Consider the following 27,252-nt stretch of genomic DNA (forward strand, 5'->3'; position numbering starts at 1 on the left):
TAAAAAAAAAAAATATATGGGTGGCTATGTGGCGCAGTGGGCAAGGCGCTCACCACGAATACTGGAGACTCTGCTCGAACAGGAAAGCCTCCCTGTTCGAGCCCAGCTCTCCACATTGCTTTCAGTTTAGCTGGTCGTCCACACTAATACACATTGGCCGTATTAGGGGGAGGGAAACTGAAGGGTGGGGATCGGGCGTTGTGGACAGCGACTCCTACAGGTCGGTTGGTGCGCCTGCACAGTAGAATCAGGAAGCGACGGGGGCGGGGCCCCTCCAAAGCCCAGACCCCCGACGCTGAAAGATCGAGCCGCGCAGGTGGAAAGATGCGACTGCTGTTACCTCGAGTGTCGGAGGGGACTCGTGCTATGTATGACTTAGTCCACATTGCAGCCGGCTTGTGGGAGGCATGAAACAACGTTCAAAGACAGGGGAGGGTTGAATTGGACGATATGAAAATTGGGATGGGAGAAAAATAGAAAAATGGGAGAAAAAGTGGATAAAGAAAATATATATATATATATATATATATATTATACTTATTTTTTATATATATATTTTTTTGTCTAATAGTCGACTAACGGCAAATTTTGGCCTATCATAGTCGACTATCCAAATCCTTAGTCGGGGACAGCCCTATTACACGCTAAACATCGCCCATTTCCAAAATAATCCAGTATTTTTCCATAGATCGTGAGATAAGACGCGTTATATGCAATAAGCCCAAATCGTTCTGGTTGATCCCCTGAAACCATGTTTCAGGTTCAGTAAAATAGACATAGAATATACCTTACCTAGGCGCGGCTGGGTGGCGCAGCGGACATTGTGCTCGTCACCAACGCAAGAGACACCGAGTTCAAATCCGGCTGTCGGCGTTGCCTCTGGCTTGGGCCGGCCGTCATACTTACTCAATTGGCAGAGTCAGCGGGTGGAAGTCGATGGGTGGTAATCTGGACGTTGTGGACAGCGACTCCTACAGGTCGGTTGGGGGACGCCTGCACAGCAAAGACAGGAAATAGCGGGGGTAGTGTGAGCCTCCCACACATTACACCTCGCCAATGAGAGTCCGCGCTGGCAGGTGAAAAGATGTGATGGGCTGCCTCCTCGTGTACCGGAGGGGACACGTGATTCAAGGCTTCTATCCTCCCTATGACCGACCTGTGGGGGGCATATGCAAGCAACATTCAAGACAGGGGAAGGGAGAATTGGAAACAGCGAAAATAAGGAGAAAAAGTGAATAAAAAAAAATATATATATATATATACCTTACCTTAGCCAGAAGGTACTCTAAAAAGAATAATTCCAATGATCCCATCGGCGATCGCGATTACTTGTTTATATGTAATTACTCGTGTTTACGGGAAACTATAGGTTTTGAGGCGAGCAGATCTCCTAGCGATTGCTCTGCAAGAGCTCCTCCCCTCAGAGTGAGTCTTGACAGAAACAGATCAGTAGAGACTAGGGATGGGTACCGAATTCGGTACTTTTGAGGTACCGAACCGAAACACGTCGGTACTACCGAGTATCGAATCAAGTGAGATACCGGAAAAAAGAAAAGAAAAAATTACTTTTCTTTCCTTTTTTTTTTTTTACCTTTTTCTTTTCATGTCGACGTTCACACGCACAATATATGCTTACCTAGGATTTGACTTGATTCAACAACAAAGCAGTCGGAGCAATGGCAAGCCGAAAACTGTCGAAATTGTAGTTATTTGAAGTTTGGATTATTTTTTTTCACGACTCAGGTAGGTAAATAAAATTTCTTGAGACTAAAGTACCGTTGGGTACCGGTATCGATTCACAGGTACCGGTACCGGTATCGGTTCAAATGTGAAAGGTACCCATCCCTAGTAGAGACAATGTCTGAACTGGACTATCAGAGTTAAAAAGGTAGGTGATACTGCCACCTGGTGAGATTCGATCGGCATTGCAATTTCAATGTAGGCAAATGAGCCAGGGACACCTAGAGTGATCCGGCTCACCATTTAGAACCGGGATCAAAGGAAAAATATCAAAGGATCTAAAAACGAGATATTACGTTTTTGGTGCTCAAGCGTTGGCGGTGAAACACGTAATATTACGTGTTTGGCCCTCAAAGAGTTAAGGGAAAGCTGTGATGCAGGCGAGAGACACGGCCTCACTGGGCGGCGGGAACATGACTAAGCATGTGCACATAGTTGTAGCTGCTATACTTCTCTCTCTCTCGCTCTCTCAGAGCCCTGCCATGAAGAAACAGTTGGAACGCCACCTGCCCTCTCCTCCTGCCCTGGACAGCATCATCACAGAGTACCTGAGGGAGCAGCACGCCCGCTGCCCCAACCCCGTCACCACCTGCCCCCCCTTCTCCCTCTTCACCCCCCACCGTTGCCCCGAGCCGAAGCAGAGGCGCCAGGCGCACCCCAACTTCACCGCCCGGCTGGGGAGCAGGATTCTGTCCCCCAAATACGGAGGAGTGGACCGAGGGTGTCAGGATAGGAATCTGATATTTAGCAGGTAATTAACAACACCAGCTTGCATTTGCAAGTCCCGCCCTCCCTTAGTTAGTGTTGCTCATCTCTGGCTTTCTGTCAAGATGAACTCTGCTACCGCCTGCTACTTGTTCTCCAACATATAAAAAGAAGTTCCTTTTAATTTAATTTTATCTGTAAGTACAGTGACATTATGTCAAATACTGCTACTGATATTTAAATTAACCCCCCACCCATTTCAGATTCCGTCCAATGTCAATCTTTCATGAGGGAGACGACGGTGAGAGTGAGTTCACTTGTTGTGCCTTTTCTGCCCGGGAGCGTTTCCTGATGCTGGGGACGTGTACCGGCCACCTGAAACTCTACAACGTCTTCTCCGGGGAGGAGGAGGCCAGCTACACCTGTCACACATCAGCTATCACACACCTGGAGCCCTCCAGGGTGGGTATTCTTACTATTACTATCTGATACACCTGGAGGCTTCTAGGATGGGTCTTCTTACTACTATATGATACACCTGGAGACTTCTAGGATGGGTATTCTTACTACTATATGATGCACCTGGTGTCCCCCAGGGTGGGTCGTCTTACTACTACTACTCTTATCACACACCTGTGACCTATCACCTGGGTCTGATTACTTCTTCGTTATGTTTAAGCTTGAAATACCATCATGTCCATCAACACATTTTGCATGCAAAACCTTTTTCTTCAACGTAACTAGTAACTGCAGGGTTCAAATAAGTACTTTCCATCCCTGTTTTTGTTGATGACAAATATAAGGGGTGATGCAATCATGTTTTCTTTAGTTATTCTAATGTTACCGGCACCTAGACTGTTCATTTGGCCCTTGCACTTTTCAGTTTTGACTACTTGCACTTACTTACGTTGGTGTAAATTTAAACAGGCTCTACTTTTGCACCTTTTGGAAGTGATTCTGTAAAGTCTGTTAAATGTTAACATCTGCAAACTATAATGTAAGTGTGTCTGTCATAGATTTGAATGAAAAAAGCATTCCAATTCAACACACTTCAATGTAGCCGCAACAGCATCCAGCTTGCTAGCGCATATCTGGGCCACAGATAATGTCCTACAGTTTCCTTATGCACTCAGCACTTTGCTCATATTTGCTGAAACTCGTAACATCATGGGGTGTAAAAAGTACCCAGAAATTATACTTAAGTGAAAGTATAGGTACTGTCTCAAAATCTGACTCAAGTAAAAGTCTAAGTATCTGGCTAAAAACACACTTGAGTAAAAGTAAAAAAGTCCTACTTTTAAATGTACTTGGGTACTAAAAAGTAAAAGTAAAAACATTTTTGGAAAGGGATAGACCATGGGTCTCAAACTCATTCCATCATCGGCCAAGTTTTCATTTTAACTATACATTGCACCAGGTGAGTTAGTTGAAGAGGTGAGCCAATTAGTGAAATCATCAGCTGGTGTTTAGGCAAGGCTGGAATGAAACCAAGCATACACTCTGCCCACAATGGAATGTGTTCTGTGATAGACCATGCTGAAATGAAAGAACAGAGGACACTTTTTTTGCATTACAATTATTTAATGCACTTCTCCATTGAAGGTAAACTAACATGGACGGCACTCACATCACAGCATGAATAATATCACAATTATTAAAGACCGAATACTGTAGTATCCTGAATAATATGACAATATTAAAAACAGAATGGTGTATCCTGAATAATATCACAGTATTAACCACAGCATACTGGATTATCCTGAATAATATCACAATATTAAAGGCAGAATACTGGAGTACCCTGAATAATATCACAATATTAAAGACAATACTGGAGTACCCTGAATAATATCACAATATTAAAGACAGAATACTGGAGTACCCTGAATAATATCACAATATTAACCACATCATACTGGATTATCCTGAATAATATCACAATATTAAAGGCAGAATGCTGGAGTATACCCTGAATAATATCACAATATTAAAGAGAGAATACTGGAGTACCCTGAATAATATCACAATATTAACCACAGAATACTAGAGTATACCCTGAATAATATCACAATATTAAAGACAGAATACTGGAGTATACCCTGAATAATATCACAATATTAACCACAGCATAATGCAGATTTTGTACTCAAGTGAATGTCGTTTAAGGCACTGGCCAAAACATTGAAAGTATGGGTGCCCTTCAGTCTTCTGCAGCAGAACGCCTTTCAAAGCTTTCAGTGTCGATCCAGTGAGCGGTTACCCCAATGAAACTTCTTCGTCGGGCTGTCCAGCAATCTGTTGTTGTCGCGATCCATTCAACTTCACTCATAGCAGCAGTGACTATCTTTCATGGTTTGAGCAGCTTTGCTGATCTTCGAGCGGACAGTGGGCCTCGTAATGACGTTAGTGCTTGGTCGCAAACCATTTATCAGGTTTTTGAATGATGGCAACTCAACAACACTATGGTTGGAGTCCTTGAACTATGTATTTTTTATGTAGATGGGGCCATGGATGCTCGTCTTGTCCATCCACGCCATCGCCGACCGTTTCGTTCTCTTCATCACTCATTGTGGCCATCTTCTATGGCTTGTCACTCTGACTCTATTCTTCTGATAGCAGGTGTTTAATCAAAGATCCCCGCTTTCTAGTCTTGCACAAGGACCAATCAGCATGGGTATGGGCGGGTTCATTTTCCATTGATGGGGATTTGATTGGCTGTTTACCAGCGGTCGCAGGATTAATAGCGTTAACGTTAGTTTGGCCAGATAAACAATTCAAAAATACAAATTAAAATGGTTGGACCTGCGAGATTTGTACTTTGTACTTTGTAGGTCTGCATTTTAAATGTAAGGAGTAAAAAGTATGTTTTTTTTTCTCTGAAATGTAATGGAGTAAAAGTACAAAGTATACAAACCTAATAATACTCAAGTAAAGTACAAATCCCCCAAAACAGTACTTAAGTATTGTAACGAAGTACAATTACTCAAGTACTTTACACCCCTACATGTAACCATATGTATAGTCTGGTAAGAAAGGCGAACAAAAAAATATTAAACTCACCCCAGCTTTGTAAAAATCCACCTTTCATCTTCTTCTGACGAATTCTCATCAAATGTGGTACCAAGGAATCGGCTGTCTAATTCTCAGCAACAGCAGCTTCATCAAACAAAAGTAGAACATCATGACACAAAGAACACGGAAGCAAAGGTTTTAACTACAGATTAAACTAAAAGTGGATTCATACAAAGCTAGGGTGAGGTTTCCTTTTTGCATATCTTATCAGATGATATATAATTTTCATTTAGTTGTGCTTGGTGTTTCAGCAAATATAAGCAAACTTGTAAGTGCACAAGGTATGACATCATCTGCAGCCCAGATATGTGCTAGCAAGGACTATCTTGAATGGTCATTGGGCTGGCTCATTTGAAATGGGAGCCATGGACTGTTTGCTAACATTAAATGCAAGTTTTCAGTAAGTTGATCATGTGTGTCTCAGGATGGAACCATGGTACTGACCTCTGCCTCATGGAGCGTTCCACTATCAGCTCTGTGGAGCATGGACAATGTCTTCACTATGAAGTAAGTCTTATACACACTCTCACACACACGCATAATGATTCTCATCATTTCACAGACGGACCGGTCTGGAGCTTAGAGAAGGCTTGTGACTGAGAGGTTGCTGGCTAGATTCCCCAGGTGTGACTGTGTGTATCTGGTTCTACCGGGCAGCTCCCAGGTGTCGCTGTGTGTATCTGGTTGTTGAAGATGACATATTGTGCCTCCTCTTAATTCCAGACACTCATTTATAGACGATCATTACGTGGAGTTCAGTAAACAATCTCAGGACCGAGTCATCGGCACTAAGGACCAAGTCGCCCATGTAAGCCTTCCTTTCTCTATGAAATAATAGTTTATGAGTTTAAATACATCATTTCATTAGTAAAACATTCTTCACTACCCAGACCAGAGTACTGCATATCGTTTTCCCAACATCAGTGTCGTTAAAGTACCAGTCTATCGTAATGTCTTATGGATTTGGTTTTAGACATTTTACATGGTTACTGTTCAGGGCATAAAGACATTTTTGCATTATAGCTAAACTTCTATACATGCAGGCTTGTTGGCATAATTCTCCTCTCTTTTCTCCATCTTTTTGATCCCACCTTCTCTCTCGCTCTCTCCCTCTCCCTCCCTCCTCCTCTTAGATCTACGACATCCAGACGGGTCAGAAGATCTTGACTCTAAATGAGCCCGGCCTGGCCAACAACTACAAGAGGAACTGTGCCACCTTCAACCCCAGCGATGACCTGGTGCTGAACGACGGTGTGATGTGGGACGTGCGCGCGGCGCGGGCCGTCCACAAGTTTGACAAGTTCAACATGAACCTCAGCGGGGTGTTCCATCCCAATGGGCTGGAGGTCATCGTCAACACTGAGATTGTATCCTTTTACATATGGACCTGGAGATCAGCTCACAGGAGACGTGGGAATCGAAATAAGTTAGAAATGCCCTGCAACACAAGTGGCTAGGAGATTAGTGGCATAGAAATATAACTTTTTTTTGTGCTCAATTAGCCTATGGTAGCTTGCAAAATCCGTTTGGGGTCACAACAAATGTAAGTTATGAAAAAACTTCACTTGCAAAACCTATTTACAGCAATAGGTGTTTGGGAGTTTGTTAAACACATAGACTCATTCATTTTGGTTTTGGTTTGGAATGGGCTCTTGAAATCATGGAGGTTAGCATGTTGGTAGTAGTATTGTTAGCATGTTGGTAGTAGTGGTGTTGTTAGCATGTTAGTAGTAGTGGTGTTGTTAGCATGGAGGTCAGCATGTTAGTAGTGGTATTGTTACCATGGAGGTTAGCATGTTAGTAGTGGTATTGTTACCATGGAGGTTAGCATGTTGGTAGTGATATTGTTACCATGGAGGTTAGCATGTTAGTAGTGGTATTGTTACCATGGAGGTTAGCATGTTAGTAGTGGTATTGTTAGCATGGAGGTTAGCATGTTAGTAGTGGTATTGTTACCATGGAGGTTAGCATGTTAGTAGTGGTGTTGTTAGCATGGAGGGCAGCATGTTAGTAGTGGTATTGTTACCATGGAGGTTAGCATGTTAGTAGTGGTGTTGTTAGCATGGAGGGCAGCATGTTAGTAGTGGTATTGTTAGCATGGAGGTTAGCATGTTAGTAGTGATATTGTTACTTGTTAGCATGGATGTTGTTAGCATGTTAGTAGTAGTATTGTTAGCATGGAGGTCAGCATGTTAGTAGTGATATTGTTATTGTGGTCATCCTTGACAGTGCTGTGTCAGTGGGACCTGAGAACCTTCCATCTCCTCCATACTGTCCCTGCCCTTGACCAGTGTAGACTGGTCTTCAACAGCAACGCCACCCTTATGTATGGAGGTAGGAACTGGGGTTTGTGTGTTTGTACTGTCCCTGCCTTGGACCATGGTAGAGTGAGTGGGTTTTAAAAACACCTTTCTTGTTGTGTGACTGACTGACCTGCTGATTGTATGCTTAGGAAGAACGGGAAGAATAATCGTACACTTCTAGAAAGCCATTTGATCATCATTCAAAATGAATGCCCTAGCCAGGTGTAAGCATTCCAATGGTGTTTTAATTAATATATTTTTACATCTATCTCGACACACTCACAGCCATGCTACAGGCTGATGAAGAGGAGGATGCCATGGACCAGCAGATGAAGAGTCCCTTCGGCTCCTCCTTCAGAACATTCGATGCCACAGACTACAAGCCCATTGGTAGGATATACTTCCTGTTTATATCAGACTGCATTGCTATGCTATGTTTATTTCAGACTGGTAATAATCCATTGCAAGGTCAAACTTCTGAGTTACATGACTCTCGAAACGCTATTTGTGTGTGAACCTAATGATTCTGGGACTGCTAGTGTCCACAAATTACTTACTAAAGGCTACAATTTACGCTATCTGTTGTGTTTTATTTTCTAGCCACAGTGGATGTGAAGAGGAACATATTTGACCTGTGTACTGACAGCAGGGACTACTACCTGGCTGTTATCGAGGTAAGCTTCACCAACAGAATCACACGGTGAGCTTGGATCACTCCGAGAGGACATCCTACCCGATACATTCACAAGAATGCAGTTGTAGCACAGCAAACCATATGAACTATCCAATTTAGTGCAGGGCCTCATTTGATTGTTCAGAGTGCTTTGTGTTGCTATGCAGAATCAGGACACAGTGAGCATGGATACGGTGTGCCGTCTATACGAAGTGGGCCGACAGAAACTGGCAGAGGAGGGAGACGATGATGACGATCAGGTCAGAGAACACACACACACGCACTACAGGCTGTGCACACATCTGCTGATGACAAGACCTGGTCTTTGTCCATGTAAAATGATTGATTGATGATGATGAAGACTTTATTTCAGACTCAAAGTCCATTTTACACATATACAAGACAACAACAAGAATACAATAACAAAAGAAACCAGGCCAACAACATAGATTCAAATACATAAAGGCATCGGTTCCAATGTTTCCACAAATCAGAGGAGTGCCTTGTATCACTTTGTTGTACATCACTAATGGCACCTATTATCTTGTTTTTTGACTCTAATAAACGACACACATAAATTTAAACATCAGGTTCCTCAGCAGAGCATGGAAGGTGGGGACATTTGTAGTCACAAACAAATGGTTTGCACTAGTCCATCTTGGGAGCTTAAGGAGGATCCTAAATGCATCATTGTATGCTACCTGCAGTTTTAAAAATGTTGCTGTGCTATAATTACACCATAGATGTGCAGTATAAAATGGAGTACAATAGGCTCTGAACAGGCTTATTTTTATATTGTCTGTACACATCTAACATTTTCGTGCCAGCATATTGGCCTGTGCATACAGTTTGCAGCACTGGCGCTGCGCATCAACATAATCCCAAATATTGCATACTCTTCACCACATCTAGAGCAGGGGTTCCCAAACTTTTCAGGCCGCGACCCAAAAATAACGGGGTCAGAGAGCCGCGACCCCCACTATTATAGGAGGTAAAAAATAAAATTAATAAATGGAAATGTATGGTTGAAACATGCACACGTTCAAACGCACACACACTAATAAACATTGGAGGCTTTTAACCAGGGCCGGACTGGGGAAATCATTCAGGCCAGGAAATATAGTGCAAAATATAGCCCCAGTCAGGCCACTTTTTAAGCAGGGGGTCCCCCACCAGGACATTTCTTGTTACAAAGACTTCATTTCCTGCATTCTGGTGCAGGATTTTTTTTATTTGTACCCTTTAAATGCGAGTGTTTGTGATGGCATCACAAATGATTGTTAAAAAACAGGCTAGCATATATATGATTAGCAACAACACTGATTTTGATGGATTTTCAGTTTTTTTGTAATGTGTAATGTCAGATTGAAAATAATACAATCTTTTATTCAACTTCAGCCCTGATCATAACATCACATATTAATTTTATAATTCTAACCCTTTAAATGCCAGTGTGTGTGATGGCATATATTTGCAATATATCAAATGCAAAGTAGATTTTTCTGGGCGGGATCATTATCAATGATTAGCAACAACAGTTTTTTTGTAAGGGTCCCGCCTCCACCAATCACATGCGGCTCCTTTTGTGTGTGTGTGTGAGAGCAAGAGAGAGAGAGAGATAGTTCTCCAACTTGTGTGAGTTGCAGTGATCTCCTGGTTGTTCCCCACATAGGTTATCTAACTATTGCGCTGCTGCAACTAGAAACACTGTCCTGGCCTGCTTCTAAGTTCAGTGGCCTGACAAAAAGATTTTAATTTTTTTTTGGGAAATCATCTGGCGACCCACCCGCGGCGGCTCGCGACCCTCCTTTGGGTCGCGACCCCGACTTTGGGAACCACTGATCTAGAGCACAGTCAGACAGCAAGAAGGAGGGAAACTTTTGCTTCTGGTCCTCCTTAGTTTTCACTATCATAACAACACTCTTTTTAGGGTTGAATTTGATATCATGTTGTTGTATACCATACACAGAGCAGATTTTAAGCAGTTGCTGTAAACCAGCACTATAGGGGGACAGTATGACTAAGTCATCAGCATAGATCAGATGGTTGATAAGGCTCTCCCCCACCATCGTCTTACATTCCCTTAGTTTAGTGGAGAGGTCATCCATATATACATTGAACAGGAAGGAAGACAAAATCCCGCCCTGTCTTACTCCATTACCTACATTAAAATGAGCTGACATCGAGTTACCCCATTTAACTTGTATAAGCTGATGGGCATACCAAAATGCTAAAATCCTAACTATGACCATAGGAACCCCTCTTTGGGACAGTTTATGGAACAGTATTATGGTCTGTGTGTTTGCATTCCTTTGTCCTTGTGTGTGTGTGTTTGGTTTGTATCTTTCCATGGGGGGGAGGATGGTGATGTTTGTTTGTTTGTTTGTTTATTATTTGTCACAATAAAATACAGAATATTTTACGATGAAATGCTTGTTTCTGTATGAGCCCCTGAGAGTGTAAAAAAAGTAAGTAAAAAAAAGTTATTAAGAAATAGGTAAAAAGTAAGTAAAGGAATGTTCAATATACATATATACAATACAGAGTAAAATGGGTAACAGTGAGGTACAATGCAGAAATGAGGTACAAAACGTAGGGTAAGGTGCAAATGAGGTATGAATGTAGTGCAAATTTCTTTAATAATAGATAAATATAAAGTGTGTTAAGGTGAGTGTTTGTTTAAAGTGAGTGTGTGGATGTGTGTGCCGTGCCCGTGAGTGTAGATGATGGGTTGTTACATAGTGTCATTGTCATTGAGCATCCTGATGGCCTGGGGATAGAAGCTCCTTCTGAGTCTCTCTATACTGGCCATGAGACTTCGGTAGCGCTTGCCTGACCGCAGCAGTTCAAAGAGGCAGTTGTTTGGGTGACATCAACTGATGATGATGAATGTGTGATTAACATGTGTGCGTCTGTTCTTCCTGGAGGATGAGGACCAGAACGACGATGACTCATCAGACTCGTCAGACGGCGAAGATGATGACATGGACACAGACTCTTTCATTATGGAGCTGGCCAATAACAACGCAGATGGGAACGACCATGAAGAGCAGGCTGACACACCATCAGACGAAGAGGTGCCGTGAAGGGATTTATTCACTTCATATGATGATTCATAAAGTGATGCTGTATTATGAAATCTATCAATCCACATGTGAAGACCATGTCACTCACGTTAGGAATAACATAATAAAGCTAACATGTATTTCACTGGTCCCCATGTGGTGGAGTTGGGGATGGGGAGGACATAACTGCATAACTGTGCACCCCATCACCAGAAACTTCTCTTAGCAGGATGGAAACGGCAATAAGGTGGCGATCAGACTGGAGGGATTGAAAATGATTGAAAACCATTTTAGAGGTCTAGCTAGAATGCAGGCTACTTAGCAGTTGTTGCTATGCTACCATAGAATACCCAGCCAAAACATGTTCCGTTGCGCATCGATATTGGCCCTGGTCCAGTTTCAAATGACGGGTGCTGCGAACCGCTGTGCTCCCAACGTTTGTGAGGTGTGGTGGTGGTGCTCTGTAACCATCAATCCAGTGGGGGAATGCACCTCTGTTTTGGCATGTCAATGTGATTCGGTAAGAACTAAAACTTCCCATGGAAACCAATATAAATGAATTGATTTAGTCTACTCTAGGTGGCTCTGGTCCACAATGACCACAAAGTTGCACCAACTCCTAGTCAGTCATGTATGGTGATGTACAGCTTCATAGAGAATAATTAACGTATTACACTGGCCAAGATGTCTGAAATGTCAAATTGCATACCAACCTACCAAACTGTATTTAGTAGAAGCACAAAACATATTCGTACAATAATCTCAGTCCATGCAGTATCAAATGTGGTTTATGTATGGTGAAATTAAATAATAAATGTTATGAGCGGTCAGATCACATTTTGACTGATGAAGTTGCTCCATCTGGTCTTCTTAGGTGGCTCGTCTCCTTGGCAATGACAGTGGTGATGATGAAGTGGAGGATGAAGATGGAGGAGACGACTCTGACAGAACATTCAACATACTAGTCTGTGAGTAGTTGTGTATTTCAGTAATTATCAAGGATGTTCTGACAGCTGGGTACCGAACACAGTACTTTTAAGGCTACCGACAGAATTATGTCTGTACTATCGAGTACCGATTCACATTAGATCAAGTTAGAAAATAAACCGAATTCCAATGACGCACAATTCTCAGACACAGACCAGTGCAGACCTTCAATGACACGCAATTGTCATTTCATAATAGACACAGACCAGCGCCTGACCTTACATTTTAGAAGCTATGACATCTAGTTATTCAGCCCTGCGTTCGACAGCCCTGTAACAACTCCACGAGCAACGGGTCCAATGCCTCTAACATGCTCTGCATCCTCGCCATTCCTGTATGTCACCAACGTTACGTTACGGTAAAACACGGCTGTAATAGAGTTTCAGAGGTTTGAACACAATGAAATAAAAGTTTTGTTTACTTGCATCTGAATTAGTTTGCAAACAGATGCCTGCAAAAGGGTTCCAGCTGAGAGGTATGAGCTGGAAAACACAATGGGTCCATAGCCTGAAGTCTCATCTAGTACAGGTCCAAAGTTGATAACAATCCCACGGAAAATGAGTATTTTACACATGTCTTGTATTTAATTTTTTAATTTTTTTAAACAAACATATAAACAAACATGACAACACACGATAAGATATACAAGCATTATTAACAGTGCACATCCAATGAAATCACCATTTAGTTAAATGTCTTATACAGGATATACCCCTAATACCTGCTATCTAATACCCTACACACATATGCTCTAGCTCGTACCCCCCCCTCCCGGACCCCCCATTGGATAATCCATCCATTATCCCTCGCTCCTAACCAGACACTACCATTATATGCTAGCTTTTATTCTCTCCACCACTTCTAACCACATTGTCATTTTGGATTCATTGAGACCCAAAATTCTCGCTGTAGATATTTCTTGATAAAGCACATCGAGATATGTAATAATCCTGACCTTTCTGCAAATTTTTTCCGTTTGGAACCATCGTGATGCTATCAGCTTTTTAGCCACTGTGATACCCGATAAAACCAATCTCTAGCTGTGGATGTACTGCACACTCAAAAACATCATTCAGCAGTAATACAGAGGGGTGTACAGGTATATTCAGAGTTAAGAGATTTGATAATTGCTGGGTCACCTCTTTCCAGAATATCTTAACTGGTGGGCAGTCCCAGTACATGTGCATAAATGTTCCCTCGTCCCCATTTGTGCATAAGGAGCATTTGGAGTCTTGTTTAAGACCCATTCTGTTCAGTCTTATAGGAGTCAAGTATGTCCTGTGAATATAGTTAAGATTGATTTGTTGATGGTCCGGGTTCCTTGATGTAAATCGAACATTTGCCCAGGCTTCTTGCCAATCAAAATCTTTTTCTAGTTTTGGTATATCCCTCCTCCAGACTGAGTCTAGGTGGAGGGTTTCATACGAGGACGTTAGTAATTGATGATAAAAATCTGAAACAAAACCTCTCGATGTCTCTTTCATAGAAGAATTTGTGGTATCTGTGGTGTTCAATTGGTATCTTTAATGGAACACTGTGAGCCTTCAAACATAACAATAACCGTGCGTAATATGTGGACTCGTGAGATAATTTTTTTTGCGTATTTCTTCATAACTACAAAAACCCTGTTTGTTGAAAACATCACCTAATGAGTGTATGCCTTGCTTTTCCCATATAGGGAATCTTATAGGTCGTTTTCCAATCAAGAGTGCATTGTTATTGAATAAGGGAGTATGATTATGCCATTTATGTGGGTTAGAATATTTTTTTTGTGTTTCACGCCATATCCGGATCGCATGAGTAATTATGGGGCCAAATTTCCGTTCGCATTGCTTAATTGATAATTTAGTGTATTGTCTTATGTTTGTATCGGTATGCTTATCCAAAATGGCTGGTCCACGCGAGTAATTATTTCTTCTTCTCTCCCTTTATTGTAGTAATCATCCCTCATGTAAGATACCGTCGCCTCCAGAACAGTGTTAATTTTGGCAGCTATTTTAGTTTTAGTCTTAGGGTGCTTTCACACCAGAGCTGTTTGGTCCGGACTATCAGACCAGAGTTCGTTTTCCCGGATTGTCCGCTTTTTTTTGGGTGGTGTGAATGCTCAGTCGAACTCCGAGTCTGGTGCGGATCAAACATGCGAACTCTGGTCCGCCTGAAAACGTAGGTCTCGGTTCGCTTCATCGGACCAAACGCGGACCAAATATAGGAAGTGAGTCACGACTAGGGATGGGTACCGAATTCGGTACTTTTGAGGTACCGAACCGAAACACGTCGGTACTACCGAGTATCGAATCAAGTGAGAAACCGAATAATTTTTTTATTTTTTACCTTTTTTCTTTTCATGTCAACGTTCACACGCACAATATATGCTTACCTAGGATTTGACTTGATTCAACAACAAAGCAGTCGGAGCAATGACAAGCCGAAAACTGTCGAAATTGTAGTTATTTGAAGTTTGAATTTTTTTTTTACGACTGAGGTAGGTAAATAAAATTTCTTGAGACTAAAGTACCGAAAAAAGGTACCGTTGGGTACCGGTATCGATTCACAGGTACCGGTATCGGTTCAAATGTGAAAGGTACCCATCCCTAGTCACGACTCATGAGCAGAGCGCTAAATTACTACCTAACCAATCAGATCTGCGATATGAGGTAGCGTCACAAGCCGAGCAATGTGTGTGGACAAGGGGTGTTTAGACCCATGTTTTTTTTTGCTTCGAAAAGAGGGACATCCTCTCAATATGCGGGACAGTCGCCTCCGCTGATCTGGAGTCAGACGGGGCTCGCAGTCACACACGCGCACACATGCGTGCAGTCACACACACATTTCCACTCTCTATTGTGTCCAATAGACGAGCGCCCTTTTCGACTGCGTGACATTGTTCAGAAAGTTTGGTGCGCTTGACAAATTGCAATGTGAATGCAGACGAACCAAATGAAGAAGGCAACAATGTTGCAACTTCACCCCCCGAACCGCACCGAGTCCACCAAAACTATATGTGAAAGCGCCCTTAGTCATGTGTCAAATGCTCCTTTTTCGTTTTTATCATATTTAGTCACCTTCATTTATTTTTCGTTTAGTCAACTACAGGTCTGAGCATTTTTAGTCTTAGTCAGTTTTAGTCTCGATTTTGTCTTTTTTGTTTTAGACTAGATTTAGTAGCAGAAAACGGATTTAAATGTGTCTAGTTTTTGTAAAAATAAATAAATATATAAAGTAATTTTATATTGTAAATAATGCAATTCTATTTATTCTTTTTTTGGATCTACTTTTTCTCCTCTTTCTGTGATTTTTCTCCCCATCCTAATTTACCTCTCGTGCCAATTCTCACTGTCCTGTCCTGATCGTTGCTTGCATATGCCCCCCACTGGCCGGTTGTAGGGAGGATAGAAGCCTTGCATCACATGTCTCCTCCGCGTCTATGCTTTTACCAAACGGTTCGTGTTTCCGCGTTCCCGTTTTGCGCTCTGATTGGCCACGCACGTTTCTGGTCATGTGACACGTCGAACAGCCTGCAAACGACCTAACGCCTAGTTTATCACTGGTTAAGCTTAGGCGACTCTTTCGCAGTTGGTTAAGGTTAGAGTTTGGAATCAGGGCTGGCGTTCTATCGCCATGTTCTAAGACAAACTCTAACCTTAACCAACTTCGAAAGAGCGCCTAAGCTTCACCGTCCAAAGAACTTGCCGTCACATGATTGGGCGCACATGTCACATGACCAGAAACGTCAAAGAAACGTCAGTGGCCAATCAGATTCGCAAAACGCACGAACCGTTTGGTAAAAGCGATGAGGCGTCCCCTCCGATACATGTGGAGGCAGCCTGTCGCATCTTTTCACCTGCCAGCGCGGACTCTCATTTGGCGAGGAGTAACGTGTAGGAGGCTCACACTGCCCCCGCCATTTTTCCTGACTTTGCTGTGCAGGCGCCCCAACCGACCTGTAGGAGTCGCTGTTCACAACAACCAGACTACCACCCTTGGACTAACCACCCGCTAACTCTGCCAATTGAGTTAGTATGACGGCCGGCCAACAGCCGGATTCGAACCCGGTGTCTCTTGCGTTGGTGACGAGCGCAATGTCCACTGTGCCACCCAGCCGCCTGCAATTCTATTTATTCTTTAAGTATAGTCTAGCCAAAACCCTATCAGCTGATTCACAATAAGTTCCGTATAAGGCTAGAAGCCCAATAGTAACCAAACATTCCTTTTTTTTTTATCTACTTTTTCTCCCATTTTCTATTTTTCTCCCATCCCAATTTCGTATCATCCAATTATACCCTCCCCTGTCTCGAACGCTGTTAGGCCATGCCTCCCACAAGTCGGCTGCAATGTGTACTAAGCCTTACATCACGTGTCCCCTCCGGTACTCGAGGAAGCAGCAGTCGCATCTTTTCACCTGCACAGCGCGATCTCTCAGCGTCGGGGGTCTGCGTTTGGAGGGCACGCCGCCCCCGTCGCTTCCTGATTCTGCTGCGCAGGCGCACCAACCGACCTGTAGGAGTCGCTGTCCACAACGTCCGATCCCCACCCATCAGCTTCCCACCCCCTAATACTGCCAATTGTATTAGTATGAACGACCAGCCAAGCTGATAGCAATGCGGAGAGCTGTACACAGTACACACTGATTGCAATTCTCACTGGGACCTACTGTACAAATTTCACACACGTCACACACATTCCCTTTTGTCCGTCGAGTCGTACCGTAGATCGCTGACGTCACTTTAAACTTAAAACTTAAAATGGCGGTCTCCATCAGAGCATTCGGCTAACAACATTAGCTTAGCGAAACTGCCACTGCACTTCTATGTGCATAAAGTGTGCTAACAAAATATCACAGCCCCCAAGACTGGGAGCGTTCTAACTCTACTGAGCATGTACCCAACATTATATGAAAAATAAAAAGTTATTACGATGTTTCAGTGCGCTTCAAGCGCTAAAGGGATTCATTAACAACGTATACTAGGGTCCATCTCACTCTGTGTTAGTACTTGTCTGTAGGGCTGACCTTCGAAGCTTATTTTGGCAATCGAAGCTTCGGGGCCGAGCTTCGATTTTAATTCGAAGCTTCGAGAGAAAAAAAAATTATATATTTTTTTATAATATTTTTTTTTCTCTTATGTTGTGGGACTTGTACAGCACTTTGGTAAACTTTGTTGTTTTTAAATGTGCTCTATAAATAAAGTGGATTGGATTAATTAATTAAGTAGCCCCTTTCGTGACTGTGACGCAGCCAACAAGGTTGCTGTGTGATTTAATTCAAGGTGGATCGCTGTTGTCGTTTGAACAACTTCAGATTTCATGGGAACTACCAATCCCCAAAATCAAGAATGTTTAAGATGAATGAAGTAAGATTTTGATTATTTGAAATATGGCCTGTGTAGACTAAACTATGCACAGAATTATGTCAGTCTACAAGGTCCGGATTCTACATGGTCCGGCAATGTAGACCTTGTAGACTCCACTACAGACTAAAATCAGTGAATGTTCATGCATTTTTAAGAAGGGCTACTTCCACAAAAAAACAAAGAACTCACCAAAACATCTCAGTAGCACCTTATCTAAATGTTCTATTTCATATATGGAGATTCATATTTATTGATGTATTGCATGCATTTCTACATTTTATTTCCTATTTTGTTTATTCATCCCAGTATCTTTCTTTCTTATGTGTGGAATTCTACAAGGCATGTAGGTGTATATGTGTTTGAGGATGATATCCTTCAAACAGGCAATAGTTATGATATAATTTGGGCAGTGCTGAACTGGGTTACTTTCCTCCAGTGTATTTGTCCCCCGGCCCCACCCAATGGCCCCATGCACACACACACACACACACACACACACACACACACACACACACACACACACACACACACACACACACAAATCGAAGTAAAAAAATATATAATTTAAACTTCGATTTTTTTTTTATGTTCGAAGCTTGTGTTGAGAAGTTTAGACTTAGTGAAACAAAGCGGGGCTCGCAACTCACTTTTGATGCTCCAAGGTGTTTTAATTGTGACAAAAAATAGCAGATACAACGTTTCGACCCTTCCGGTCTTTTTCAAGTATGAACACAACAGAAAATTGCATATTTCTTATACAGGAAATTAAATGAATAAATTAGCTATCAGCCCCACCTGGTGATCAGGGGCGGTACCAAGACTTGCATGATTTTCTTATACATTTTAGACATGATTTAGTAACTATTTACCTTTTACATTTGACATTTTTTAGAGAAATATATATATATATATATTAAACACAGTATTAGACATCATTTATTGCATCTATAGATAGGCAGCAGTGTGTAAAGTACTTTCTTTGGACCCGGTCCAGGTCCTAGCTACTGAAAACAAAAAGGAAAAAACTAAAACAAAGTAACCCAGAATGAAGACTTATCTCTATTAGTTTATTTACAAATAAGGCCTAATGTCAAAGTCCTCATTTAGGCCTTTCACACCAGCCAGGCTCCGTGCTGGAGCCGGTTGCCGAACGTAATCTCGCACCAGCCGGCGTGTTCAGACCGGGATTAATTGGTTCAGAACGTGACAAATCTGTGCTCAGCTGGCACCGGAAAATAGTTGTTTTTTCCTCGCGAACCGTGACATCATCAGTGGGCGTGTCATATTCTAGGCTGTGAAGATGAGTAAACGGGGGAAAGTAGAGAGTCGGCATTGCACTCAACCGATCCATTCAACAGGAAGCGATTTGCGACTGATCTCAAAACGAGATTAGATTCAAATGTATTGTTATGATATAGCACAAGTACAATACACCATCCAACCATAGTGGATAAAGAAATGCTCCAGAAATGCGTGGAGAGTGGGCGGCCGGGTAGCGCAGCGGACTACGCGTCTGTCTACCACCACATAGCCAGTGGGATCGAATCCGGCTTGGCCGACCGTCCACACTAACACGATTGGCAGTGTTGGCGGGTGGGAAGCTGGCGTGGGTGGGTCCTGGTCGTTGTAAACAGCGACTCCTACAGTTCGGTCGGGTCGCCTGCACAGTAAGGGAAGGATCTGGGAGAGGTAGTGTGACCTTCCACACGTTACACTCTCCCAGTGAGAGTCCGCGCTGCCAGGTGAAAAGAAGCGGTGGGCTGGCTACACATGTGTCGGAGGAAGCATGTGATAGCCTCCGCCCTCCCAGACCGACGGTAGGGGGTAGAGTGCGCAACGACCAGGAAGGGGATTGGGAATTGGCATAACGACTAACATTGGGATGGGAGAAAAACGGAAAAAGAAGGGGAAAAAAGACAATTTTTTACTTTTGTAACCAAGAGATTTGAACCTGGGACCATAGGATCCACAGCCAGCGCACGAACCAGTTGAGCTAAACAGTCAGATGTTAACACTTTCTCTGCCAGAGACGCCTAAACTCGTCATTCCCCGCCATGCTAATTCTGCCAATGACGCCGTAACACGTCATTGAGATCAATATTTCAAAAATCTGTGATCGCAATCATATTTCTCCCCCGGAGACTTGAGATCTACTGTTGATCCCCTCTCAACTCTCCAACGGTTCAAGAGCGCCATCTGGTGGCCGATCGGCGGATCGCCCAAACCGGAAACAGGAAACGGAAGCTGGTGCTCATTCCAATTCGGTCCGATGACTCGCTAATAGTCCCGGGACTCGAGCTAGACACAATGGATAGCAATCCGCTACCAATAACTCGATAAACAACATGATTTGGACGTATATACTATTATACAACCTGGAGATGGATCGCATATTTCTACATCCCATAATAGGAATATTTTTGCTCATCGCCCAACGGCCCGAGGAGACTGGGGTAAGATTCAGCCTTTTTTTTTACAGTGTTCGATATAAACTGCTCTAATGATCATATCACCCACACTAGATGAATCATCTAACGTTGGCCACGGAATTATAAACGACCCCCCCCCCCCCCCCCCCCCCATCCGGTCAACATCAGATGATAAGTAGTAACTTCTAGAAGCACGTCCATTTGAATTTTTTTATCTCGCGCAGATCGCTATCAAACTGTATTTGATCATCAATATAATGCATTTAGGGCTATAAATCACGTTCTGGAGAAAGCTGCAGAAAACGTTAAAAACATTTATACTTTAGACCGTATTTTAGTATGAATATGTGAATGAAAAAGTATAACGTTCCTACGTCCTGAACGATAGATAATTGACGTTGAATGGGCCATAGTAATGTCAATTTAGCAATACAATTTAAAAAGTTATAGCCCTGCAAAGAAGGGGAACTTCTCCATAGACAAATAGAGCTGGCAGAGAGGGGTATAATGATGTACATAAGCCTGGCGAAGAAAGTGTTAACTATGAGTGACTAATCCATCATTACACTTATCAAGTGCCAATTTGCGCTTGTCGTCCAGTATTGGCATTTTTACAATTTGGCTCAGCACCAAGGAACGGAGGATGTGCGTTATTTATTTTTTCTGAAAGTTTAGGCTTAGTAACATAGTAAAATAAATTGCATTTAATTACTACAGAGGAGTAAAGTACAGAAAATCGGTATCGGTTTCCAGGTGCCGGTATCGGTTAAAATGTGAACGGTACCCAACCCTTATTACTTATTACTGATTACTCATTTAAAAAGTAATCAAAATGACTTTCCTGATTACTTTGTATCAAAGTAATTAGTTACGTTACTATTTACGTGGTGTTTGCCCTGATCTTGGATCCAGTTTCAGTTGTTTTGCCGGAATACATCCCTGGTACTGGTAGAGGCTTCCATGTTAGCGTCAGCTTTTTTATGCATCAAGTTTCACATTCTTGTGCTGTCGGCTCAGATGCTTCATCAAATTAGATATTGTTCATTGTTGCAAACTTTTTGCTCCCCCCACATAATTTACAATGGACAGCTATTGAACACGTAACATTACCCCTCTTCCTCACCCTCCATGCTGCTTTTTGGCTAGTAGCTGTCCCCCTATAACGTAATCTAATGTTATAGGGGGACAAAGAATACACATTGCATTCTGGCAATGATGTAATGCAGCGTTACATGGATTAATAACTACCAATTACTATTTTGGAAATTGTAAAGCCTTACTTTACTCGTTACTGGGAAATGACAGTAACACGTTACTAAGTAATGCATTACTCCCCAACACCACACATGTCAATCAAAATTCAAAGTTCTCAGCAGCTGTCTTAGTTGCGAAATTGAGAAAGAACTCAAGGGAGTACGGTGAAAAATGAAAATAAATAAATGAATGTGTGCTGCTTGCAGTCCAAGGCCCGGCCTGAGTGAAATAGTCTAGATTTTGGCCCGGCTTGAGATCTCCATTCTTCTTGTTCAATTGACAAGTCTGGTTGGATATCTGGTGTTCAGATGGTTGACTTTATACTGTGGATTAACCTCGTCTTTGCTTTAGTTTTATTTATACTTGTGTTTTTTTTAAAGGTGCTATACTGGTTATTATATCTTATGTGTATTGTGTGTGTGTGTGTGTCTGTCTGTCAGCGGACGGCTCTGACAGCTCAGGAAGTACAGACACCTCGGACCTAGAGGATGAACTTCTTCGGTCCCTCGAAGGCAACTAAAGAAAGATGCCAGAGGAGCATGTCTTCTACAGCCCCTCCCCCACCTGGCTGGAGGAGGAGCCACCGTCGATGTGAACCTGTTGCCAAGGAGCGGTGAGATGAAACCACAGTGTTCTGAAAGCCTGGAAAGAGAGGAGACGTGTCTTCAGACGACTGAAACACTTGTTACCATGCTTCACTCAACCTGGCTGACTCCATCTACTAACTGATTTGTAAATGATCAATGAAGCATTTTATGACTCTTCGACTTTTCTAGCTATGCTTAGAGCATACGAACAACATATTCGTATAGCTTTGCTGGACATATGTTTTTTTTTTTTTCCCCAAGTGTTTTTTTTTATTGTTTTTTGCTTTAGTTTGACTATTTAAAGCTACACAATATATTTCTGAAGCCCTTATTTGAGCCCTGATCTTATGGACGCCAACAAATACCAAGTAATGGTAGATTATTAGGAGAAATTAAGTGAAATTAAAGGATTATCTCTATAAATTAAATTATTAAATTATCTCTAAATGATAACTTTGATCAATCTAACTCTACCAGATGTTACCTTAGCATCTGTAGAAGGGCTTGGCTAAGGTGCTGGAGGTGACACCTAGACAATGAGAAAACTTGTGCACATAATATATTTATTTCCAAGTCTGTTCTAGACAACCTTCATCAGAGCATACCTCAATTTATCATAACTTATTATAACCTATAACTTAATTTATCACAGAGATGGTCGTACCCTAGTGTTTTCAGAAAAGGCCTCAGAGGCCACTTTGTGTGGGATGGACGGTAGGAAGATTAATGTCTTTTTTGCTGGTGTCATTGTTTTACTATGGACAATGAAGACTCGTATTCAAAAGCTCAGTCTGTTGCCTCATATTACACTCACATTACACTGTAGACAAGTAATGTAAAATTACCAGTAAAAATAATCCCAATTTTAGTTTATTGTTCCAATATGCTTTAGCTTAACAAAATCAAATCCCGTTTAGAGATGATGGGATGGAATTCTGAAATGAAAACTATGTAGGAACCCTGACATGCACATTAATATTTTATTATATTATAATTCATGCATTATCTTTTATTCAGAATACTAGAAGGGTAATCCTGGTTGTTTTCATCCTTTATCTTTACAATCCAACATATGCTTACTAAGCTCATATCCCATTTCTTAAAAGTTTGAATGTGACATACTCTCTGGATACTGTACATGTATACAAATGAGACCTTATCCCATTTACTTTTTGGGAATATCATATCTGTGTATGTGGATAATTGTGATCTGTGAAGACTAATATGAACAATGTTTCCTGGGTTATGCTTGGACACTTTGGACAACTGTTGATCAACATAAATCGTGTTTTTTTTTTTTTTTTTTTTTTACAGAATGGGTTGCTTAAAATTTTTTCCTCAATGTCCTGCACCTTTCTTATGTTGTGGATATTGTCATAGACTTTCAGACAGTCTGATTGGATAGCTTGATGGAATGACAACCTTACTATCGATATGTCTGTAGCTGGTGTGAATATTTGTAACAATGTAAAGCAGGCATTGCTGAAAAAGAGCATCCGCACTAGTGAACCTACCCTCAGTAAATAAAGGTAAAAAAACGAATAATAGAGATGACCGAAACTATCGCCAAACCATAAATACTCAACTTTTATTTCTCCGAACAATGTAGACTCAAACCAAGTTACATTTTGTGGAATAAGCAGGTAATTGTCCAAATGGTCGTTACATTATGCTCCATAATAGTTTTATTTTTTTATTTTATTTAAATCCTCCACAAAATTGTACTTGGTTAGAGTCTATGGTTCTCATTACAATCAAATACCTTACTTTGTTTTATTTGCCAATGATCTCTAAACAAGATTTGATGTTTATTTTTATTGATATAGTTTATTTGGATCATTGCTTGGAAGGGTTTGAGAGCTTTTGGGGGTGAAATGGGCAGTGTTGGGTTTGTGTTTGTTTGTGGGACAGGACTCAGGGGTTTGTTGCGCCAGGTGAAGAGGGGCCACTTGGCACTCATCTGTGACCTTGATGTCTTTTTTTTCTTCTCCTCCCACAGCACTTTAAACTGCAGTGGGATAAAAACAAGCAGGAAACTAGGGGAAAGTTTAGATTCCCTGTTTGCTAGTTATATCAATAAAGTGGGAATAACGCTCCTCTCTCGATGCGCAGTTCAAACTTCAGCATTATGACAGCAAACGGAGATAGACGGGGTGAGAAGAGGCGGTAAGATAGGGGCATTTTTTGATTATGCCAAGAGGGAATAATTGCAGTATCTATTTGAACCCAGGGGTAACGTACTGTATCTATCTTTCTCTCCATAATGTCTTCAGTATGCAGACTTTGAACAAGCTGTGGGTTTAGGGGATGGCGTCTCGCTCTCTCTCTCACTCTCTCACACCCAGATGCAACAAACATAAACTAGGATTTTTTTTAAAGGTTTCTAAGGAATCTCATTATTTATTTGAATTCACAACAGGACATCATTATAGCAAATGGAGATAGACGAGGCGATTTCAATGGTTTATAAGGGTATATGAGCGGTTATGCCAATAACGAGATGATAATTGCAGCATCTATCAATCACAAATGGAAGGAGTTAGATCAGTAACTGTTACGTGATTACCCGAAATTGGAACAATAATAAGTACATGTGCTCAACAGTGGAAAACCTCTGTCTGTTGATTAGTCAGACATGTCATACAACTCTTAAGCCATTGCTAAAATCAGTAATGGTAGTACTTTAATCAGCCACAAGATGTCACTATTGCACAGCACATATTCACAAAGGGTCTACAAACCTAATCTATTTATTCTACATAGTAGATTTGCAACTAGTTTATTTCTTTCCTATGGTGGCAGTCCTGTCCAGAAACAACCGTGTGTGTGTGTGTGTGGCTAAAGTTGAGCTTTGGGGGTTTCTAACTTCTATTCAATCATTAATTTACACACGCACATAGCAATTAGCAGTCAGGCAGTGTGTTACTGTACCAATGCGCGATTCTTATGTACATTTATTCCTAACATAACTTGCATTAGTGCTTGGGAGGGAGTGAGCCTGGGTATGTCACAGTGGGTCATCAAGTGGGTGTCTTCCATCACAGATATTTGCAATTGATTCCTGAATTTCCCCAAGGGGATCAATAAAGGAATATCTTATCTTATTTGGCTGAATTGGTTCCCAGGACACCTCCATTTGGCTCAGTGGAGAATTTCCTCATCCCACAACCACTCCACTCTGCTCTTGGCACAGATCACACTGACGATACACTTTATTTCACTACACTACTTAGCCTCACACTTAGCTTGCACCTACACTTAGGAATTCACACCACATCATCTCCTGAACTACAGCTAAAAAAGAAACTGTTGACACACATGACCATTGGACCATATACTGTTACTGTACTTTATTTACACTTTTTCTTTTTTTTTCGCAGTTTTATACCGGTCAAGTCTGTTATCGTCTTCATAGGTGGTGTGACTGGTTGCTCTGGACTGTGTTTCCTATAGGGTCTATTAGGTGCTGACTGGTTGCTCTGGATGGGTTTCCTATAGGGTCTTTATATGGATGGTGAGTGGTTGCTCTGGGTGGCATTTCCTATAGGGTCTTCATATGGATGGTGAGTGGTTGCTCTGGGCCGGGTTTCCTATAGGGACTGATGCCACTTTGTTCATTGCTGATACCAATTCCAGTTACACTTGGCTCCTTGGTTTTTTAGTATTTCTTGATACTGATACATAGTTCTAGCCTGGAATCAGCCTGTTCTCCAATACCAGTATTGATTCTTAGTTTTCTACTTATCTGCTGTTTACAGTATGTTTCCAGTTACAGTATGACAATTTCCATGTTTTTGCTTGAAGCAAAGGTTTACATGAGGCTTTCCTAATCTTGGGGTCGATGGGGCCCAATCAAACAAAAAATTACTTATGCTGCCAACAGCATTCTGCTCAGAGCCCACTGAGCAGAATGCTGAGGGAGGGGGGGTGGAAAGGAATATCATCCTGTGCATGACATAAGAGCAAAATGGCTGTAAATGTGGTCCATTCAGCTTTGCCAATAAACTGATGTTTTTGCATGGTGTCCCTGAGTAGACATCAGTAACTTACCATATGAAAACATGCAACATTTCATGTGATTTATTCATTGTGTTCATGCATGGATTTTCTCAATTTGGGGTCACCTTCAGGGGGGGGGGGGGGGGGGAGATCTCCTGGTTTTGCTCTGTACAGATTGAATGAGACCGTAGAGCTCACAAAACCCATTGTAGAAATGTCAGAGCTCCTTGGGAAAAACAGACTTGGAGGTTCTGAAATAGTGATATTTATTATTGTTGTTGTTTGGTTTGTTTATGTACATATAGCCTAAATGCAGCCTCGGGGAACACTTGACCCTTCTAGAGTTTTGTAACTCTTTCCTTTGCAAATGCTTTTCGGGTGGTAATGTTGTATCTTTGTTTAAAACCCCAAATGTCACCACAGATTCTATTTTAATATGTGTACAATTCTTAATAAAAAGCTCTCAATTTGTTTACACTGAAATGAGTTGGGTTTTTTATTCTGTTCGCCATGAAATATTATCTTCAGCCTATTTTGGAGAAAGGTGGCTGTGTGTTTCTCTCCCTGCCCTCCATTCCCTCATCATCTAGCTATCTTGCCTTGACAACAACATGCTAATTAGTATTTATTTCACATGAAGTGTCTCTGAAGCTCTCTTCCACCTTATCGGTGCTTTACAGTAGACACTCTTGGAAAGCTGACCTTGTGGAAGACATTTTATATTGTGTTGTAATATATTGACACTGTTACTTTAGGAAAGGGGCACAGTTATGTAAATCATGGCTGGAATGTAGTGGTCACTATTTTGGAGCATGTAATAAGTTATTATCTGGTGGGTTTTTTTGGGTACTATTTTGAAGAGCGCTGTTAATCTTATTGGTTCACCAGACTGACTGCATCCCATTTCACAAAGTTATCACCTTCTTGTGAGCCAGTCCATTTCAGACTTGATACAGTAGGGCAGAACTACATCCTTGTAGCTAAAAGAAGTGCTGACAGTCCAACTGTCCTTCAGCCTATAGACTATTTCGGTGGAGTTGCTTAGTTGGAGAACAGCTTGTACCCACATTTATTTTGTGTTTCAGTTTTA

The 27,252-nt window shown here is 41.8% G+C and overlaps 1 protein-coding gene across 1 annotated transcript in view; it reads left to right on the top strand.

Moving 5' to 3' along the window:
* LOC311229665 (DDB1- and CUL4-associated factor 1-like) overlaps nt 1–26,276 on the top strand; it is a 91,279-nt gene extending 65,003 nt beyond the window's left edge. The window contains exons 20-31 of the mRNA XM_084315740.1: nt 2,214–2,491; nt 2,709–2,907; nt 5,942–6,024; nt 6,241–6,325; nt 6,651–6,884; nt 7,758–7,851; nt 8,106–8,210; nt 8,421–8,494; nt 8,661–8,753; nt 11,421–11,570; nt 12,433–12,526; nt 22,017–26,276. Of these exons, the coding sequence (XP_084171866.1) occupies nt 2,214–2,491; nt 2,709–2,907; nt 5,942–6,024; nt 6,241–6,325; nt 6,651–6,884; nt 7,758–7,851; nt 8,106–8,210; nt 8,421–8,494; nt 8,661–8,753; nt 11,421–11,570; nt 12,433–12,526; nt 22,017–22,096 (1,569 nt within the window). The 3' untranslated portion in view covers nt 22,097–26,276. The remainder of the gene's footprint in view (nt 1–2,213; nt 2,492–2,708; nt 2,908–5,941; nt 6,025–6,240; nt 6,326–6,650; nt 6,885–7,757; nt 7,852–8,105; nt 8,211–8,420; nt 8,495–8,660; nt 8,754–11,420; nt 11,571–12,432; nt 12,527–22,016) is intronic.
* The last annotated feature ends 976 nt before the right edge of the window (nt 26,277–27,252 follow it).

Source organism: Notolepis coatsorum (genome assembly GCF_963971535.1).
Source record: "Notolepis coatsorum genome assembly, chromosome: 6".
NCBI lineage: Eukaryota > Metazoa > Chordata > Actinopteri > Aulopiformes > Paralepididae > Notolepis > Notolepis coatsorum.